Source organism: Staurois parvus, unplaced genomic scaffold (genome assembly GCF_062004578.1).
Source record: "Staurois parvus isolate SC_StPar_1 unplaced genomic scaffold, SC_StPar_1.0 ptg001004l, whole genome shotgun sequence".
In the NCBI taxonomy this organism is placed as follows: Eukaryota; Metazoa; Chordata; class Amphibia; order Anura; family Ranidae; genus Staurois; species Staurois parvus.
The window spans coordinates 99,777-117,306 of NW_028318800.1; the positions used below are offsets into that span (position 1 = coordinate 99,777).

The window sequence follows — 17,530 nt, forward strand, 5'->3', positions numbered from 1 at the left end:
TTGTTTTGAAGCTTCAGTTTTGTTTTGTTTCTTTTTTGTTTGTTTTCTTTTTGTTTGTTTTGTTTGAAGCTTCAGCTTTGTTTCCACAAGCAGCAAATGTGTTGTCAGATGATAAATCTGTATTACTTTTCGTGGTAGAAACCCCTATTCCAATTGCCAGGCCGGGATGAAGATATCGGGTGTTCGTTTGGACCTTGCATGAAGGAACCCAAAGCACTCAGAATCATTACAATATTAAATTGTGTGAATTTATTGTAATATGAAGCCAGCTGCTACATGACAGATAAAGTATGACAAAGAACAGTCGGTAATCAGCAAACATCCTACGGAAGGAAACCATAACATAGGCTAGTCCTGTATATTCAGCTTTGTTATGCTGTAGGCACCTACACACATATATCTCTACAGGTGTCTGTAACTCTAGCCGTATACGAAGGTAAATATGTGCATAAAATGTAAATGTTGTGTACAGACGTGTGCAAAGGAAGCATCTATGCGAGTTTCAATAAACGCGTCTAGGTCAGCCATTTACAATCGGCCATGATGGAGAAAATGTTTCATTACTGTCTATCCTGAAGTGAAGGTAGCCATTTTGGATCAGAACATATATGAGTGGATCAGAATGCAGACTATCCATTCACTAGAGATCGGTGACATCACTGAGAATGCAGCCTATCCATTCACTAGAGACCGGTGACATCACTGAGAATGCAGCCTATCCATTCACTAGAGAGCGGTGACATCACAGAATGCAGCCTATCCATTCACTAGAGAGCGGTGATGTCACTGAGAATGCAGTCCATCCATTCACTAGAGACCAGTGACATCACTGAGAATGCAGCCCATCCATTCACTAGAGACCTGTGACATCAATGAGAATGCAGCCTATCCATTCACTAGAGACCGGTGACATCACAGAGTGCAGCCTATCCATTCACTAGAGAGCGGTAACATCACTGGAATGCAGCCTATCCATTCACTAGAGACCGGTGACATCACTGAGAATGCAGCCTATCCATTCACTAGAGACCGGTGACATCACTGAGAATGCAGCCTATCCATTCACTAGAGAGCGGTGGCATCACTGAGAATGCAGCCTATCCATTCACTAGAGACCGGTGACATCACTGAGAATGCAGCCTATCCATTCACTAGAGAGAGGTGACATCACTGAGAATGCAGCCCATCCATTCACTAGAGACCTGTGACATCAATGAGAATGCAGCCTATCCATTCACTAGAGACCAGTGATATGACTGAGAATGCAGCCTATCCATTCACTAGAGACCGGTGACATCACTGAGAATGCAGCCTATCCATTCACTAGAGACCTGTGACATCACTGAGAATGCAGCCTATCCATTCACTAGAGAGCGGTGACATCACTGAGAATGCAGCCCATCCATTCACTAGAGAGCAGTGACATCACTGAAAATGCAGCCTATCCATTCACTAGAGACCGGGGACATCACTGAGAATGCAGCCTATCCATTCACAAGAGACCTGTGACATCACTGAGAATGCAGCCTATCCATTCACTAGAGACCTGTGACATCACTGAGAATGCAGCCTATCCATTCACTAGAGACCTGTGACATCACTGAGAATGCAGCCTATCCATTCACTCGAGAGCGGTGACATCACTGAGAATGCAGCCTATCCATTCACTAGAGAGCGGTGACATCACTGAGAATGTAGCCTATCCATTCACTAGAGAGCGGTGGCATCACTGAGAATGCAGTTCATCTATTTGCTAGAAACCAATGATGTGAATGGGACTGCAGCCTATCCATTCACTAGAGACCAGTGATAACTTTTATTTACAAAGCACCAACATATCCCACATCATGTACAAGGATTTCTTGTTATCGCTGAATCCTATTGGACCAATAACCTGCAGCCACAATATGGCTTCCTCCACAGTCTCACTATAAATGGCTGACCTTGCCTTTTTTGAAACAGAGTAAATTATTTTCAATAGGTGCAGTAACATCAAGCTATTTACTATGTGCAGCTGTCTCCTGAGAACAGACTACTCACCAAGGTTCATTTACAAACATCAAAAAGGCCCCCAGGACACAGGATTGTTCAGGACTGTGCCCACCTCCTGGCGCCCGCCGACTCCGCACTTTCAAGTTAGTAAATGACCCTTACTGACTAATTAATAAGTGCTTCTTGAATATATAAATTAAATGTATCATAAAAATCTAATTGCACTGAATAAAGAATTTACATCCTTTTGTGGCTAGCAAACCCCCTGTATGTACTGCAATCTGATATATCCTCATTATATTTACTTTCTGTTTTAAAGTGCAACTCCACAAGAAGCTCCTGCTGGTAAATGTCACCAGTATAAACATTTTCCGCATTTTTGTCCTTCTGTCGGATAAACTTTCCCCCCTTTGTTTATTGAAAAAGAAAATCCTTGTCGGGTTTCCATATTATTTTTTTTAAAGCCCAACTCCAGGCTAATTTTGTATTTTCCATTGCTGCCTCTGTCCCCACTAGGGAGATTTCCCCTTGCTCCTCGGACAAGAAATGTGGAGGATAACAGTCAACCAGGACCCGCCAAATCACGATTAGACGACTCCGGAGATTGGGTGCCAGTGCCAAGGACCTAAGACTGACATTGATCTGGGCTACCATGGGCAATGCTCTCTCTCATGCCAATGGCCATCTTAACAATGCACAGGCATGGCCTATGAGGCACCACATGACCCTCTTGTCTATGGGTGGAATTGTCATTGCTGTACCAAGACCGGCCCATGAGTACACATGACCTGGGCGCAGTTACACTATGCACAGGCATGGCCTATGAGGCACCACATGACCCTCTTGTCTATGGGTGGAATTGTCATTGCTGTACCCAGACCGGCCCATGAGTGCACATGACCTAGGCGCAGTTACACTATGCACAGGCATGGCCTATGAGGCACCACATGACCCACTTGTTTATGGGTGGAATTGTCATTGCTGTACCAAGACCGGCCCATGAGTACACATGACCTAGGCGCAGTAACACAATGTACAGGCATGGCCTTTGAGGCACCACATGACCCTCTTGTCTATGGGTGGAATTGTCATTGCTGTACCCAGACCGGCCCATGAGTACACATGACCTAGGCGCAGTTACACTATGCACAGGCATGGCCTATGAGGCACCACATGACCCTCTTGTCTATGGGTGGAATTGTCATTGCTGTACCAAGACCGGCCCATGAGTACACATGACCTAGGCGCAGTTACACTATGCACAGGCATGGCCTATGAGGCACCACATGACCCTCTTGTCTATGGGTGGAATTGTCATTGCTGTACCCAGACCGGCCCATGAGTACACATGACCTAGGCGCAGTTACACTATGCACAGGCATGGCCTATGAGGCACCACATGACCCTCTTGTCTATGGGTGGAATTGTCATTGCTGTACCCAGACCGGCCCATGAGTACACATGACCTAGGCGCAGTTACACTATGCACAGGCACGGCCTATGAGACACCACATGACCCTCTTGTTTATGGGTGGAATTGTCATTGCTGTACCCAGACCGGCCCATGAGCACACATGACCTAGGCGCAGTTACACTATGCACAGGCATGGCCTATGAGACACCACATGACCCTCTTGTCTATGGGTGGAATTGTCATTGCTGTACCCAGACCGGCCCATGAGTACACATGACCTAGGCGCAGTTACACTATGCACAGGCATGGCCTATGAGGCACCACATGACCCTCTTGTCTATGGGTGGAATTGTCATTGCTGTACCCAGACCGGCCCATGAGTACACATGACCTAGGCGCAGTTACACTATGCACAGCCATGGCCTATGAGGCACCACATGACCCTCTTGTCTATGGGTGGAATTGTCATTGCTGTACCCAGACCGGCCCATGAGTACACATGACCTAGGCGCAGTTACACTATGCACAGGCATGGCCTATGAGGCACCACATGACCCTCTTGTCTATGGGTGGAATTGTCATTGCTGTACCCAGACCGGCCCATGAGTACACATGACCTAGGCGCAGTTACACTATGCACAGGCACGGCCTATGAGACACCACATGACCCTCTTGTCTATGGGTGGAATTGTCATTGCTGTACCCAGACCGGCCCATGAGTACACATGGAGTCAAAATGCAAAACACCATTGCTGTTTAAAGAGAACCAGTCACGCTAGGCTTATACAAGAAAGAAAATGCAATCCTAAATTATTACTAGTAAAAGTGTACCCCTTTGGGCTACTGAAAGCCCAGCTGAAGTTTTATACTTTTGATCTCTTTATTGTCCTGTAAAAATGCCTTAAAGTACCTTTTTCTTTAGGTGAAAATGCTGCTTCCTATCCCCACACTGCGGTGCTCTGTGCTATGCTGGCATAGTTGAGCAACAGCCATGCACCTCACTGAGAGCAGAGGAGGTGGAGCATGTGCATTCTTCCAGCAAGCTTTATTAAGTTGCCCGACTCCTGAGTGTGCACAACAGTGTTTAAAATTATGCTTTTTTTTATGTTTTGTTTGTTAACTTGACACTGTTATGCAAACCCAGAAGCTGGGAGACAGTGCGTGATGTCAGCAATAGTCAACTGACTGCTGCACAGCAAACTGAACAGTCAAAATGATATGAAAGATACATAAAGGGAAACCAATGCATTTTTCAAATGCAAGTATGCAGAGCTATTATATACAGTATGAAGACTTAGTTTTCTGATTCGTGTATAAGTCCAGTTGTCACAGGTTCTCTTGTAGAAGAAAGCCACTACCTGACTTCTTTACCCCATACTAGCTCAAGTATATAGCAGGGGGTGAAAAGATTAAGGTTTACTGCCTCAGACATATGCACACCAGTCAAGCAATGATGGCTTCCATCGACAGGATGGTCACAAACGTCCACATACACTGTCTAAGTCTACCAATAGAGTAGACTTTCCCTACCAACCCAGTCAATGGTTCAGCTAACTATTGTGCTAATTTCTAAGCCCTTCAAACAGTTACCATCATTGGTGCTAAGCGAATTTTCACTCCCTAGTTTGGGTTCCTCTGATGGGACTGCCAAAGAATTGGTCATGTGACTCAACTGCCGCTAATCCAGAAAGGACTGCAGGATCCTTTCCCACAGTTTTAAAATATAATATTGAAAGTATCATTTACATCTTCTTATTTCTCTATCCGGATTCTAAATCTGAAGAGCGATATTTATATCAATCTTATTTGGTCCTGTGCAAGGTGGCAGAAGTGCGTCAGTGTGAAAGCCTCTGAAACGTGATACATACCATTTTCTGAAGGCTACAAAACTGGATTCTGGGTTTGGCGCCATGCGTCATATTATGCTATTTCCCTCTCTTAAATGTGGCGACTTTCTCAATTTTCTTCAGGGGCTCCGCATTATGTGCATTGGCAAGAACGCTACCTGCTGCTTTGTTAGAGTGTGTGTTCAGTGCAGGCGAAGTCTCTGTGTCCAGGGATGTGGCAGTGGGGGGAAAACTGACCAAGCGTTTATCTTCTATCTTCCTCTTTTTCTTCTTGCTGGTCACTTCCGTTGCTGACTTATTAGAGGAGAAGTCCTGCTTTCTTTTTCTTTTAATGGCCGAAGAGACGGCAGAAACCCGGAACCAGTTCTGGGAATTAAAAAAAAAAAAAAGAGATTTAGGCACGGCAATATGACAACACAACCAAGGGACAACTGTAGGAAGTGATGCTATTTCTTCACTTTAGTAGGAGGTTTTATTTTCTCTTACAGTGGCGGAGCAAAGAAGGCCTAAGCTTTGTGGTAGAAGTGTTTCTTGGCCTACATTTACCAGAAGTGTTTCTTAGCTTATAGGTGCCAGAAATGTTTCTTGGCCTACAGGTACCAGAAGTGTTTCTTGGCCTACAGGTAGCAGAAGTGTTTCTTGGCCTATAGGTACCAGAAGTGTTTCTTAGCTTATAGGTACCAGAAGTGTTTCTTGGCTTCCAGGTGCCAGAAGTGTTTCTTAGCTTATAGGTGCCAGAAATGTTTCTTGGCCTACAGGTGCCAGAAATGTTTCTTGGCCTACAGGTACCAGAAGTGTTTCTTGGCCTACAGGTGCCAGAACTGTTTCTTGGCCTACAGGTGCCAGAACTGTTTCTTGGCCTACAGGTACCAGAAGTGTTTCTTGGCCTACAGGTGCCAGAACTGTTTCTTGGCCTACAGGTACCAGAAGTGTTTCTTGGCCTACAGGTACCAGAAGTGTTTCTTGGCCTACAGGTACCAGAAATGTTTCTTGGCCTACAGGTACCAGAAGTGTTTCTTGGCCTACAGGTGCCAGAAGTGTATCTTGGCCTACAGGTGCCAGAAGTGTTTCTTGGCCTACAGGTACCAGAAGTGTATCTTGGCCTACAGGTGCCAGAAGTGTTTCTTGGCCTACAGGTACCAGAAGTGTTTCTTGGCCTACAGGTGCCAGAAGTGTTTCTTGGCCTACAGGTACCAGAAGCGTTTCTTGGCCTACAGGTGCCAGAAGTGTTTCTTGGCCTACAGGTGCCAGAAGTGTTTCTTGGCCTACAGGTGCCAGAAGTGTTTCTTGGCCTACAGGTGCCAGAAGTGTTTCTTGGCCTACAGGTGCCAGAAGTGTTTCTTGGCCTACAGGTGCCAGAAATGTTTATTGGCCTACAGGTACCAGATGTGTTTCTTAGCTTATAGGTGCCAGAAGTGTTTCTTGGCCTACAGGTGCCAGAAGTGTTTCTTGCTGTACCCATTGCCACCATCTGAAGAGTCTTACCCAGAATGGCTTAAAAATTGATGATCTACACTCAACTTCAAAACCATTTCACTACCCCAATCCATCAGACTGTCATCTACCCTCCTCACGTTTAGGTGCATCCTGAAAACCCATCTCTTCAGGGAAGCCTACCCAGCCATCACCTAACAGCTGATCTCCTCCACTCCTCCTACCACTCCATCCCCCACAGCCATTTCCTCCTGTACCACTATGCCCTCCCTCCTAGATTGTAAGCTCGAAAGAGCAGGGCCCTCAAACCCCTCGTGTATTGTATTGTTACTGTATTGTCTCATGTACTGTGCCCCACTATAATGTACAGCGCTGAGCAAACTTTTTGGTGCAATATAAATACTGTATAATAATAATAATATTGTCTCTAAAATAAAGATAAACTGTGCATCTGGTGAGTGCACAGCCTTTCCATAATATCGGGCATTTCACCACAGTCTGGATGGAGCACCTATTACTGGAGATGATTTGATCTCCCATACTCTTAATTGGGACAATTACTCTAGCACTTTATCATCACTACTGGTCACACAGTGACGGACTATATGAGATCACGAAAGTCACTGAATACATATGAATTTTGGCACTTTGTCACAAGTCACTTTATTCTTATGATGATTTTATGGTTTTATTAATCTCGGCATATTTTGTATTATGAGCATTCATTATTTATAGAACTGTTTAGCGCTGCACCTTATATATGTTTTAGTTTTGAGAGGTTATTTGGTATCCTTTTGGTGCTTTGGCTGCTTTTTTGCTTTTAGCGCTCACTTCCTCTTTTTATGACTACTTTGGTACGACTTTCATGCAACTTCAGTGACACAGACTGCAATGTAAACCCTCAAAAGTCATGTGAAAGTTGCACCTGAATTTTATAGATGCCACAATTGTCCATTATCAATAATGAAAGCCAAAGTCGTATCCAAGTTGCACCCATCCAAAGTTGCGTCAAAGTTGCAGTCCAAAGTCGTACAACTTCGGAGCTGTACAAGTGTGAATGGACTCTTTTTTTTTTTTGTCTATGGATTACAAGGAAAATGAAATAATTTTTGCAAGACGGTATGGCCAAAAGAAAGCCTAGTTTTTCCACTTCAAAAAACAACATATGTGTAATGACTGAATAAACAGGCCCTCAGTGGAAATGTAAACATTGCTCTGATCCATAAGGAATATGAAGGTAGCAGAGCTGAATGGGTGGAGTGATACAATCACCAAAATAAACACTTTGGATGCCAAGCTCCTCAGTGCGCGGCCATCTTTATTATGCTGTGGGTTAGCCATACAATAACAGATTGTTCACCAACAACAAGGCAATGAAAGACCTTTACATGTTTGTTTGGTTCACTGTTCCAAGTAACTACCATTGTGGTTTGTTTTGTTTTTGTTTGTTTTTTTATCCTCGAGCATGCAAGATGAAGGGTCAGGCTAATTTACTATGGCGGTAAATTAATAATGGTTGAAAAAATATTCAACATGTTACAAAATGCGGGAACGTCTCTGTGCTCTAAAGGAGAGCTCACAAGTGATTACCACTCATGTGTTGACCCCAATTGTCACAAGCCAACTTTTACCAATAGAGAGGTAGGTAGTCTGGCCTAGAGTGGTCAGTGGGAAGATGTAAGATATAAGCGTTGTCTCCTCACCTGTGAGTGTGTCTTTACGATGTGGTACTTCACTCCACTCTCAGAACTGAACTCCTTCTGGCATAGCAGACATCGATATTTGCCCACCAAGTACTCACCCTGCAAGACACAAAGCAGCCGGATGTCAAACTCACAAAGAGTCGCCCTTGCTAACACACAAAGCATCACATTAGAATTGGCCTTCCGCTAACATCTCTTTTGGAAATCGTCAAATTCCTGGTTGTCGTGCTCATCCGCCTCTAATGAGGACGACGGTAAATCACTATAACGGATGCTATATACCTTGTTGCAGTTGGCAAGATGAGCCTTCAGCCCAGACACACTGGAATATATTGCTTCACAACGCTAGTGACAAAAGTAAAGAGAAAAAAAAAAACGTTAAAACACTGAGACTTTACACTTCTGATGTTCATTATTTAGAAAAATATGGTTAGTAGTTAAAAAACACCTCCTTACATACTGTGATGTTATGGCTCCGGAAGTCCTTTCTATACAAATAGTTTTTTGCTTTTATTTCTAATAAGTTTTAAACTCATGTAAAGTTGCATGTAGAGTTTGAATTTTTCTATATATCTGTGGGCAAGCTCTGGAATCCTCATACAACTAAATGGCATTGTTTTCTACACCCCTGAGTGGTAGCCACCTACCTAAATAATTACCTTCACCCCCACTACCTGTCCCTACCTACTCCATGGCCAACAGCCTATTCCGAATAATGTCCCGGCCAGGGGCGGACTGACAACTCATGGGGCCCCCGGGCAATAGGGGATCATGGGGCCCGTGTCCTTGCCCAAACTCAAAAAAGCCTATGAAAAAGGTATCGGGGGCATCTCATGGGGCCTCCTACTAACCCCAGGCCCTTGGGCAGTGCCCGAGTTTCCAAATGGTCAGTCCGCCCCTGGTCCTGGCCTTGACCAGCTTCAACTGCGCAGGAGCTCTGTCCAACCCATTCATTGCTATTGCGAGTTGATTTTTGAACCCCCTTTTTTTTATTTTCCTTTTTTATTGATTGCAATCATGACAGCCCAAAGCCATAGGAATGACTGGGCTTGCACGTGCAGTAATCCTGTTCAGCGCCTGCTAGGGCTACATAATGACACATTTAGCAGAGGTGCTGAAGGTATTTATTTAAATATATTACTCAACAGCCACAGAGGATGTCAATCGACTTTTTGTGCACTAAACGCCTTTGCAAACCCAAATAATAAATTGTATAGATAGACGTGACATCATCATTGTGCTGTAAATAGCCTCTGCAGAGAGCAGAGCTGTGGGAGGGGACCAGTAGGCTCCACCCACTACAGGCTGCCTGCAGAAAACTACAGGAGGGGCGGAGACATGACCAATCACCCTGCACAATGAGGGAGAGCAGCAGTGACTGCTCTTTATTACAGGAAGTAAAGTTTCACACTGGATAACTGCACAGATCTGGAAGAAATACACACATCACACCGAGATTCAAGTAAGAATACAAATGACTCATGATACAAAAAATGATACAAAATAAAAAATGAATAAAAAATGATACAAAAGACATGCTGGTAGGTGAATTTGATTCCTGTCCAAATTGTCCCTAGTATGTGTATGTATGAATGTGAGTTAGGGACCTTAGATTGTACACCCCTTGAGGGTTAGGGACTGATGTGAATGTACAATCAAAGCGCTGCGTAAATTGACAGCGCTATATAAGTACCTGAAATAAATCAATAAATAAATAAAACTTTAATGCCTTTTCGGGGGGGGGTAAATCCTATGGAGGGCGAGTGGTTGCCACAGTATCAACGGATTGGATAGATCGAGATTTTCCTCCCCGATTCACTCCTTACATCGGGACAATTCACACACCACTCCAATTTGTTCTTGGGACTGTTTATTTTCCATAAACGTATACTAGCACTGGATTTATTTTTATGTTCTGTCATTTATAATATCTAATACATATTTTCTTTCTAGAGCGGCACTTTAGGTTTATTTTTTATTTATACACAATTTATATCAATCGTTGTGCCAGCTGCTTTTTTTGCTTTTCAGCGCAGTTTCGTGTTTGTACTCTGCCAGCAGGGAAGACTCCCCAGCGGCAGAACACAATAGCTCTGCAGGAGGGAATCCTCCATCTGACTGGGATTCCAACACCGACTGTGTTGATAGAAGAATCAAGCCATTTTCTATCCTTCCAACCATGGTGGAAGGAAAGACAATTGTATAGTCTATGTGTTGCTTAGCTTTTTTATTTATTTTTTTTGCTGCTTCACCCTGTTAATCCCTTAGAACAGTTTCACTTTGGGACTGCTGTAAAATGATAAGCTAAGTTTCCCCAATACACAGTGACTCACGTTATTAGGGCAGCAGATGAAGCCATTTTCTTTCACGCTGGTCTTCCAAGTTTCCAGAAGCTGGGGGTTAAAGGTCGGCAGGCCGGGACGGAGATAGTTCAGCTGTCACAGAAGACACAGGTTAGCCGTCTTACAGAAAGGGGTCTCCTATAGGAGTCTCTATAGATGTAACATAAGGCTTTGATGTCTGCATTTTGTAGGAGGTTCAAGAGCTGTTCACCCAGGACAAATCGCATCAGCAATTTCCACAATATGTGTGTGGCTACATCCTCTCTATACAATAGGAGCAGACAGCAGAGTGACAGAGAGATAACCTCTTCCATCTGCCGTTTCTCCCGCACTGTCTGGTCACAGGCTGAGGGAGGGACATAACCTAGCTGTACTGCAGTAGAGGATACCACCCTGGCTGTGCGACAGGACTGAATGGACAAAAATACAAACTCTTTGGCAGATAAAACTGCTCCCTTATATATATTTCATCTCTGTGTTTGATTGTTTTCCTGGATTTGAGCTTAAAGCTTACACAACAGAACATTTACCATAGGTGGAGTTGGGAACTAAAGTGTGGAAAGCTTCTCAGAAGCCCCCAAAAGACCCAACGATCCAATTGGTGACACAGCCTGCTAGTATCAATCCCGTAACTGAAAATATATGTTTTTTTGCACAAAGTGACACAATAACCACACCCATGCCACTAATGGGTGTCAAACAAAAGATCCGTGGACCGAATCCGGCCCTCCAGGCCATTTCATGTGGCCCTTGCGCCTCTCCTGCAGGTAACCCCAACCCCCGTCTCCGCCCCCACTTTGTCTCAGCAGTCGGCAGCAGAGAGCAGAATAGAGCTCCTCTGCCAAATTCTGCACCTCTCAGTGCAGCTGCAACACCCCTTCATCTCTGCCTCCCTGCAACACCCCTTCATCTCTTCCTCCCTGCAACACCCCTTCATCTCTGCCTCCCTGCAACACCCCTACATCTCTGCCTCCCTACAACACCCCTTCATCTCTACCTCCCTGCAACACCCCTTCATCTCTGCCTCCCTGCAACACCCCTTCATCTCTACCTCCCTGCAACACCCCTTCATCTCTGCCTCCCTGCAACACCCCTACATCTCTGCCTCCCTGCAACACCCCTTCACCTCTACCTCCCTGCAACACCCCTTCACCTCTGCCTCCCTGCAACACCCCTTCAGCTCTGCCTCCCTACAAAACCCCTTCATCTCTACCTCCCTGCAACACCCCTTCATCTCTGCCTCCCTGCAACACCCCTTCATCTCTGCCTCCCTGCAACACCCCTACATCTCTGCCTCCCTGCAACACCCCTAAATCTCTGCCTCCCTGCAACACCCCTTCATCTCTGCCTCCCTGCAACACCCCTTCATCTCTGCCTCCCTGCAACACCCCTTCATCTCTGCCTCCCTGCAACGCCCCTTCATCTCTGCCTCCCTGCAACAACCCTTCATCTCTGCCTCCCTGCAACACCCCTTCATCTCTGCCTCCCTGCAACACCCCTAAATCTCTGCCTCCCTGCAACACCCCTTCATCTCTGCCTCCCTGCAACACCCCTTCATCTCTGCCTCCCTGCAACACTCCTTCATCTCTGCCTCCCTGCAACACCCCTTCATCTCTACCTCCCTGCAACACCCTTTCATCTCTGCCTCCCTGCAACGCCCCTTCATCTCTGCCTCCCTGCAACTCCCCTTCATCTCTGCCTCCCTGCAACGCCCCTTCATCTCTGCCTCCCTGCAACACCCCTTCATCTCTGCCTCCCTGCAACACCCCTTCATCTCTGCCTCCCTGCAACACCCCTTCATCTCTGCCTCCCTGCAACGCCCCTTCATCTCTGCCTCCCTGCAACGCCCCTTCATCTCTGCCTCCCTGCAACACCCCTTCATCTCTGCCTCCCTGCAACACCCCTTCATCTCTACCTCCCTGCAACACCCCTTCATCTCTGCCTCCCTGCAACACCCCTTCATCTCTACCTCCCTGCAACACCCCTTCATCTCTGCCTCCCTGCAATAACCCTTCATCTCTGCCTCCCTGCAACACCCCTTCATCTCTGCCTCCCCTGGTCTGAGCATTCAGCAGACTCTGGTAACTGACTCCACTCCTCCTCTGGTCCTCCTCCAAACCCTGCACTCTCTGCTTTCCTGCTCTGCCCCCAAAGTGGGTGCACAATGATGTTGGGGAGGGTGTGGGATTCTTGACATCTGATATAATCGGGGGTGAGTGGGGTGCTCTGGACATCTAGTCTTACAGATACAACTGACCCTTTGAGGGCAACCATAATGCCGATATGGTCCACGATGAAATGGAGTTTGACACCCCTGCACTAATACATTGGCGTGCAGATCACTGTCACACTGGGCAAAGGGACGAGCTCCACCTTACCCTCTTACTGTCAGGTACAAGGTCCTCCTTCATCCTCCTGCGACTTCCTTCCTTTGCCAGCTCATCCTCTGCGATTTCTTGTAGATGGAAGACTGCGACCTGAGCTGACCGCCTCCTTACTCGCCCACTTGGAGTCCGTTCAAAGTCCTCGATCTCCACCTCCTGCTTTGATGTCAGCTCTGGTTCTTCTGGAATAACCAAGTCCTGGGGAGAAACAATGAAGTAATGGTACTCTCCCATCGAGGTGTAAAATGCAGCCTTGAAATGCATACAGAAAGCACAGTCTTCCTGTTTAGTTTGTAAGCTTTTCATCCATAGCTGTAGTGCACCAGTCCACCTCACTGCCTTCTGATGGTAAACTGGTGATCTGGGAACCCCTTCTGCTTAGCTATTTGTAATGCAGGAGGGGAATTCACAAAGACGCCCAATGCAGGTTCTTTGCCGTTTCTCACATAGAGAAAGCTGGACGTATCAAGTTGCTTATATAATTCTTATAGTCGAGAGAAGGAGAGGGGGGGAGGGAGAGGGGAGAGAAGGAGAGAGAGGGGAGAGAAAGGGGAGAGAAGAGACAGAGAGAAGAGAGAGAGAGGGGGGAGAAAGAGAGAGAGGAGAGAAGAGGGAGAAGAGAGAGAGTTATGAGAGAGAGGAAGATAGAGAGGAGAGAGGGAGAGGCGAGAGAGAGAGAGAGAGAGGGGGAGGGGGAGAGGAGAGAGAGAGGGGAAGAGGGAGAGAGAGAGGAAGAGGGAGGGGGAGAGGAGAGAGAGAGGGGAAGAGGGAGAGGAGAGGGAGAGGAGAGAGAGAGAGGAAGAGAGATAGGAGAGAGGGGGGAGATAGAGAGAGGAGAGAGGGCGAGAGAGAGGGGAGAGAGAGAGAAGAGAGGGCGAGAGAGAGGGGGGAGAGAGAGAAGAGAGGGGAGATAGGAGAGAGAGGGGGGGAGAGAGAGGAGAGAGAGGGGGGGAGGATAGAGAGAGAGAGGTGAGAGAGGAGAGAGAGGTGAGAGAGAGAGAGGAGAGAGAGGGGCGAGAGAGGAGAGAGAGAAGAGAGAGAGGGAGAGAGAAAGTTACTCAGCTGGAGTGTCAGGAAGCCTGTAAGCCTAACCCATGTGTGAGGAGCTCTAAGAAATCTGTCTTTATGGAACTAAAAAAACTCAAACTGAGTGAGATTCTTAAATTTAAAACAGTTCAAGTGCTCCATGGCTAACAGTTCACTAGCGTGTCACGCTTTTTTTAAATTAAAGCGGAGCTCCACCAAAAAGGGGAAGTTCCGCTTTAAGGACTTGTCCCCCGCTCCTCATTAAGAATTGGCACCTTTGGGGAGCAGGCAACCAAAATTGACAGGTACCCGATCCCACTCCTGCTGCGATTGCCAAGGGATCAGAAACGGAAGTTGTCCTCCCCCTTCCCTCCCCGTAGTCTTCTGGGACACGTGACAGATCCCAGAAGACTACGGGACCACTCACAAAGCGCAGCGCTACTCGCGCATGCGTATTGCCCACACTGAAGATGCTGGCACCAGGAACACAGGGGGCAGACAGTGAAATGGGCTGGGGGGACGACGACATCGTGGGTTCGAAGGACAGGAGGTAAGTGTCCATTTTTGAAAAGTCAGCAGCTACAGTTTTTGTAGCTGTTGACTTTTATTTTTTTTTTCATTTTCACTGGAACTCCACTTTAAAGCAAGGAGTAATCCCTGAAAATGGATTTATTAAATTCAGACCAAGGAAAACTGAGGTCATCACAGAGGACAAGGGGTCACTCTTTACATCTGGAGGAAAGGAAATTTAATCTCCAAACACGGAAAGGTTTCTTCACAGTGAGAGCTGTGAGAATGTGGAATAGACTCCCTCAAGAGTTGGTTGTGGCCAGCTCAGTGGATTGCTGTAGGAAAGTCCTGGATTCTTTCTTGGATACACAGAATATAACTGGATATAACATTTATAGGCAAAGTTGATCCAGGGAATATCCGATTGCCTCTCGGGGGATCAGGAAGGAATTTTTTTCCCTGCAGGAGCAAATTGCATCATGCTTTGCTGGGGTTTTTTTTTGCCTTTCTCTGGATCAACTGTGGGTGTAGGATTATAACTTTTTTTTTTTTTTTTCTTTCTTTGGTTGAACTGGATGGCCTTTTGTCTTTTTTTCAGCCAGACTAACTATGTAAAACTGCTGGAGGTATTGCCCACAGCATGCAGTTATTGTTTGGCTTTTTTTCCGCAAAAATAGAAGATAAAATCTGACTGGCCGCTATGAGAACAACCCCACCAGTATTCACAGTCTGCACTTCAGATACCAAATTTGAACTTACTGTGCAGTGCTCGGAGCGCACGTGGTAGTCTCTCCCAGCTTTGGATCGGTACGCCTTACTGCAATGAGGACAGGAGAAGTGCAGTTTCTCTCGGTCGCACTGCTCTCGCCCACAACGCTGTGTGTGGTATTGGTAACCCATTAGACTGGAGAATGAAGCCAAGCAATTCTGGAAAAAAAAATACATACTAAAAGGTAAAATGCTGTATTTTTAGCTACATTGGTATTCCAGACAGATTAACTAAAGGAAAAAAGACTTTGCAAGTGCAGTTGCTCAAGAGTTTAGTAGGTGAGGCAAAGCTTCACTTTACAATGAAAACCTGTGACGGGAGTGACTTTGGGTGGGGGGCCCATGGAACACAGCTCCCTTTGGAGAGGTGGGGAGACCCCTGTCTCAGCTCCCCATATCCCTCTTATGTGTAAGTCACCCTGTGCCTGTTAGGGGTGCAGGGTGATATGTCATAATATTGTGAGGACATGTCTAGGAGATAGGTGAGGGTTGTGGATTGTTTGGTGTTATGTGATTGCATCTCATTGTTCTATTGTGTGTCTTGCTTGGGAGCAAACTATTATGGGATGTATGTGTTTGTGTATTGGCTTGGTGGGGGGTGTCTGCTGATGTGTTTCTTGTTGCAAGATTTGGTTTGCCCCGCCCTGTGTCCTTATGCAGGGAGGGGAGAATTGTTCCATTGAATGTATATATCTTGTGTCTGTGTTAAAATAAAGCAGTCTATTTCCTGATTTATTTCAAGACTGGTCTTGTCTTGTCTTGTCTGGCCAGCGGTGGGGTCCATGGACGGTGTTTGGACAGGGAAACGGGAGTCTAATGGAAATACCCTAGTTCGGTTCCGTTACAATACCCAATCATAAGCAAGGAAAATTTAGAAAACAGCATTTTTGCTTGCTTATGATTGGACGATGGAAGTCAGCAGAGCTTTACCGCATTTGCTCGGGAGCAACTGCACTTGCAGAGTGCACTGTCTATTTGTCTGAAGCAAATCCACCCCATAATTTAGTCCAGTTGCATATTCCTTTAAAATCATTCAATGTACATTGTAATACACAGTAAAAGCACCCAAATCTGTCCTTATATTAGCTATAAGCAATAGACTACACAACAGGGAAAGAAGGGTCAGGTCAAGAGCAGGTCACAGCTCTACTGCTTTCTGCAAAGCTAGCAAAGTCAACGCCATATTCATCTTTACAGGAAAGGAGAGCAGAGAGATAATCTCATTGGTCTGATGATGCTTCTTTATTGTCCACTCACAAGCCTGGGGGCAAGTCAGTGACCAAATGATTTTGCTTACCTTCAATAGGTCACTGTGCTGTCTGGGAAGCCTGCCGATATCAGACTGGCCGAAAAAATTTGAAGTCTTAAGCACTTATCTCAGTTTCCATATATGTATATACTTCAAATGTATTTTTTGCTGTTTGTACAGGATACGGCTTTATACATATGTCTGATTAACAAGACCCTACCCTTACGGAAACGACAGCTTGACAAACTTGCCCTCCAGATCTGCTCTTTGTAGATTACTAGATTTCTTGTCCTAAGGATTTACCTCCTTGGGGCAGCGTAGTTTTCCCATCTGCTTGAGAACTTTGCGCAGGCGTTCCCGCTCCCTGGGGTCATCCACCGGGACCTCTTTAGGGCTGGAAGACTAAATGGAAGTGGAGAAAGACAAAAAACGACTGAGGGAAGGACAATCATCCCATGGCCATAACGATGGGTTTACCAATCTGGAGAGTCAGATCACCCGTAGAGATGAGCGGAATGGTTTTGCAGCAAGATTGACGGTGCTGCAGATTTCCCGATTCAAAAATGGCCATGCCATGAAGACCACTTAGGTGAAATGTGCTTGAAAACAAAAATGACACGGCAATGCTTTCTAATAAAGCTACACGACCACCCTTCCTTTAGATCACGGGTGTCAAACTGGCGGCCCTCCAGCTGTGGCGGAACTACAAATCCCATGAGGCATTGCAGGGCTGACAGTTAAAAGCATGACTCCTAAAGGCAGGGGCATGATGGGACTTGTAGTTTCTCAGCAGCTGAAGGGCTGCAGTTTGACACCCGTGCTTTAGATTGTAAGCTCCACAAGCAGGGTTTTATCCCGCCT

At 46.1% G+C, this 17,530-nt stretch overlaps 1 protein-coding gene across 2 annotated transcripts in view; it reads right to left on the reverse strand.

Moving 5' to 3' along the window:
• Positions 1–226: 226 nt before the first annotated feature.
• ZNF512B (zinc finger protein 512B) overlaps positions 227–17,530 on the reverse strand; it is a 53,945-nt gene continuing 36,641 nt past the window's right edge. For both annotated transcript variants that reach the window (XM_089657472.1, XM_089657473.1), the window contains exons 11-17: positions 16,973–17,071; positions 15,412–15,579; positions 13,111–13,314; positions 10,724–10,825; positions 8,673–8,735; positions 8,391–8,489; positions 227–5,619 (exon numbers count right to left, since the gene is read on the reverse strand). In XM_089657472.1, the coding sequence (XP_089513598.1) occupies positions 5,332–5,619; positions 8,391–8,489; positions 8,673–8,735; positions 10,724–10,825; positions 13,111–13,314; positions 15,412–15,579; positions 16,973–17,071 (1,023 nt within the window). In that variant the 3' untranslated portion in view covers positions 227–5,331. The remainder of the gene's footprint in view (positions 5,620–8,390; positions 8,490–8,672; positions 8,736–10,723; positions 10,826–13,110; positions 13,315–15,411; positions 15,580–16,972; positions 17,072–17,530) is intronic.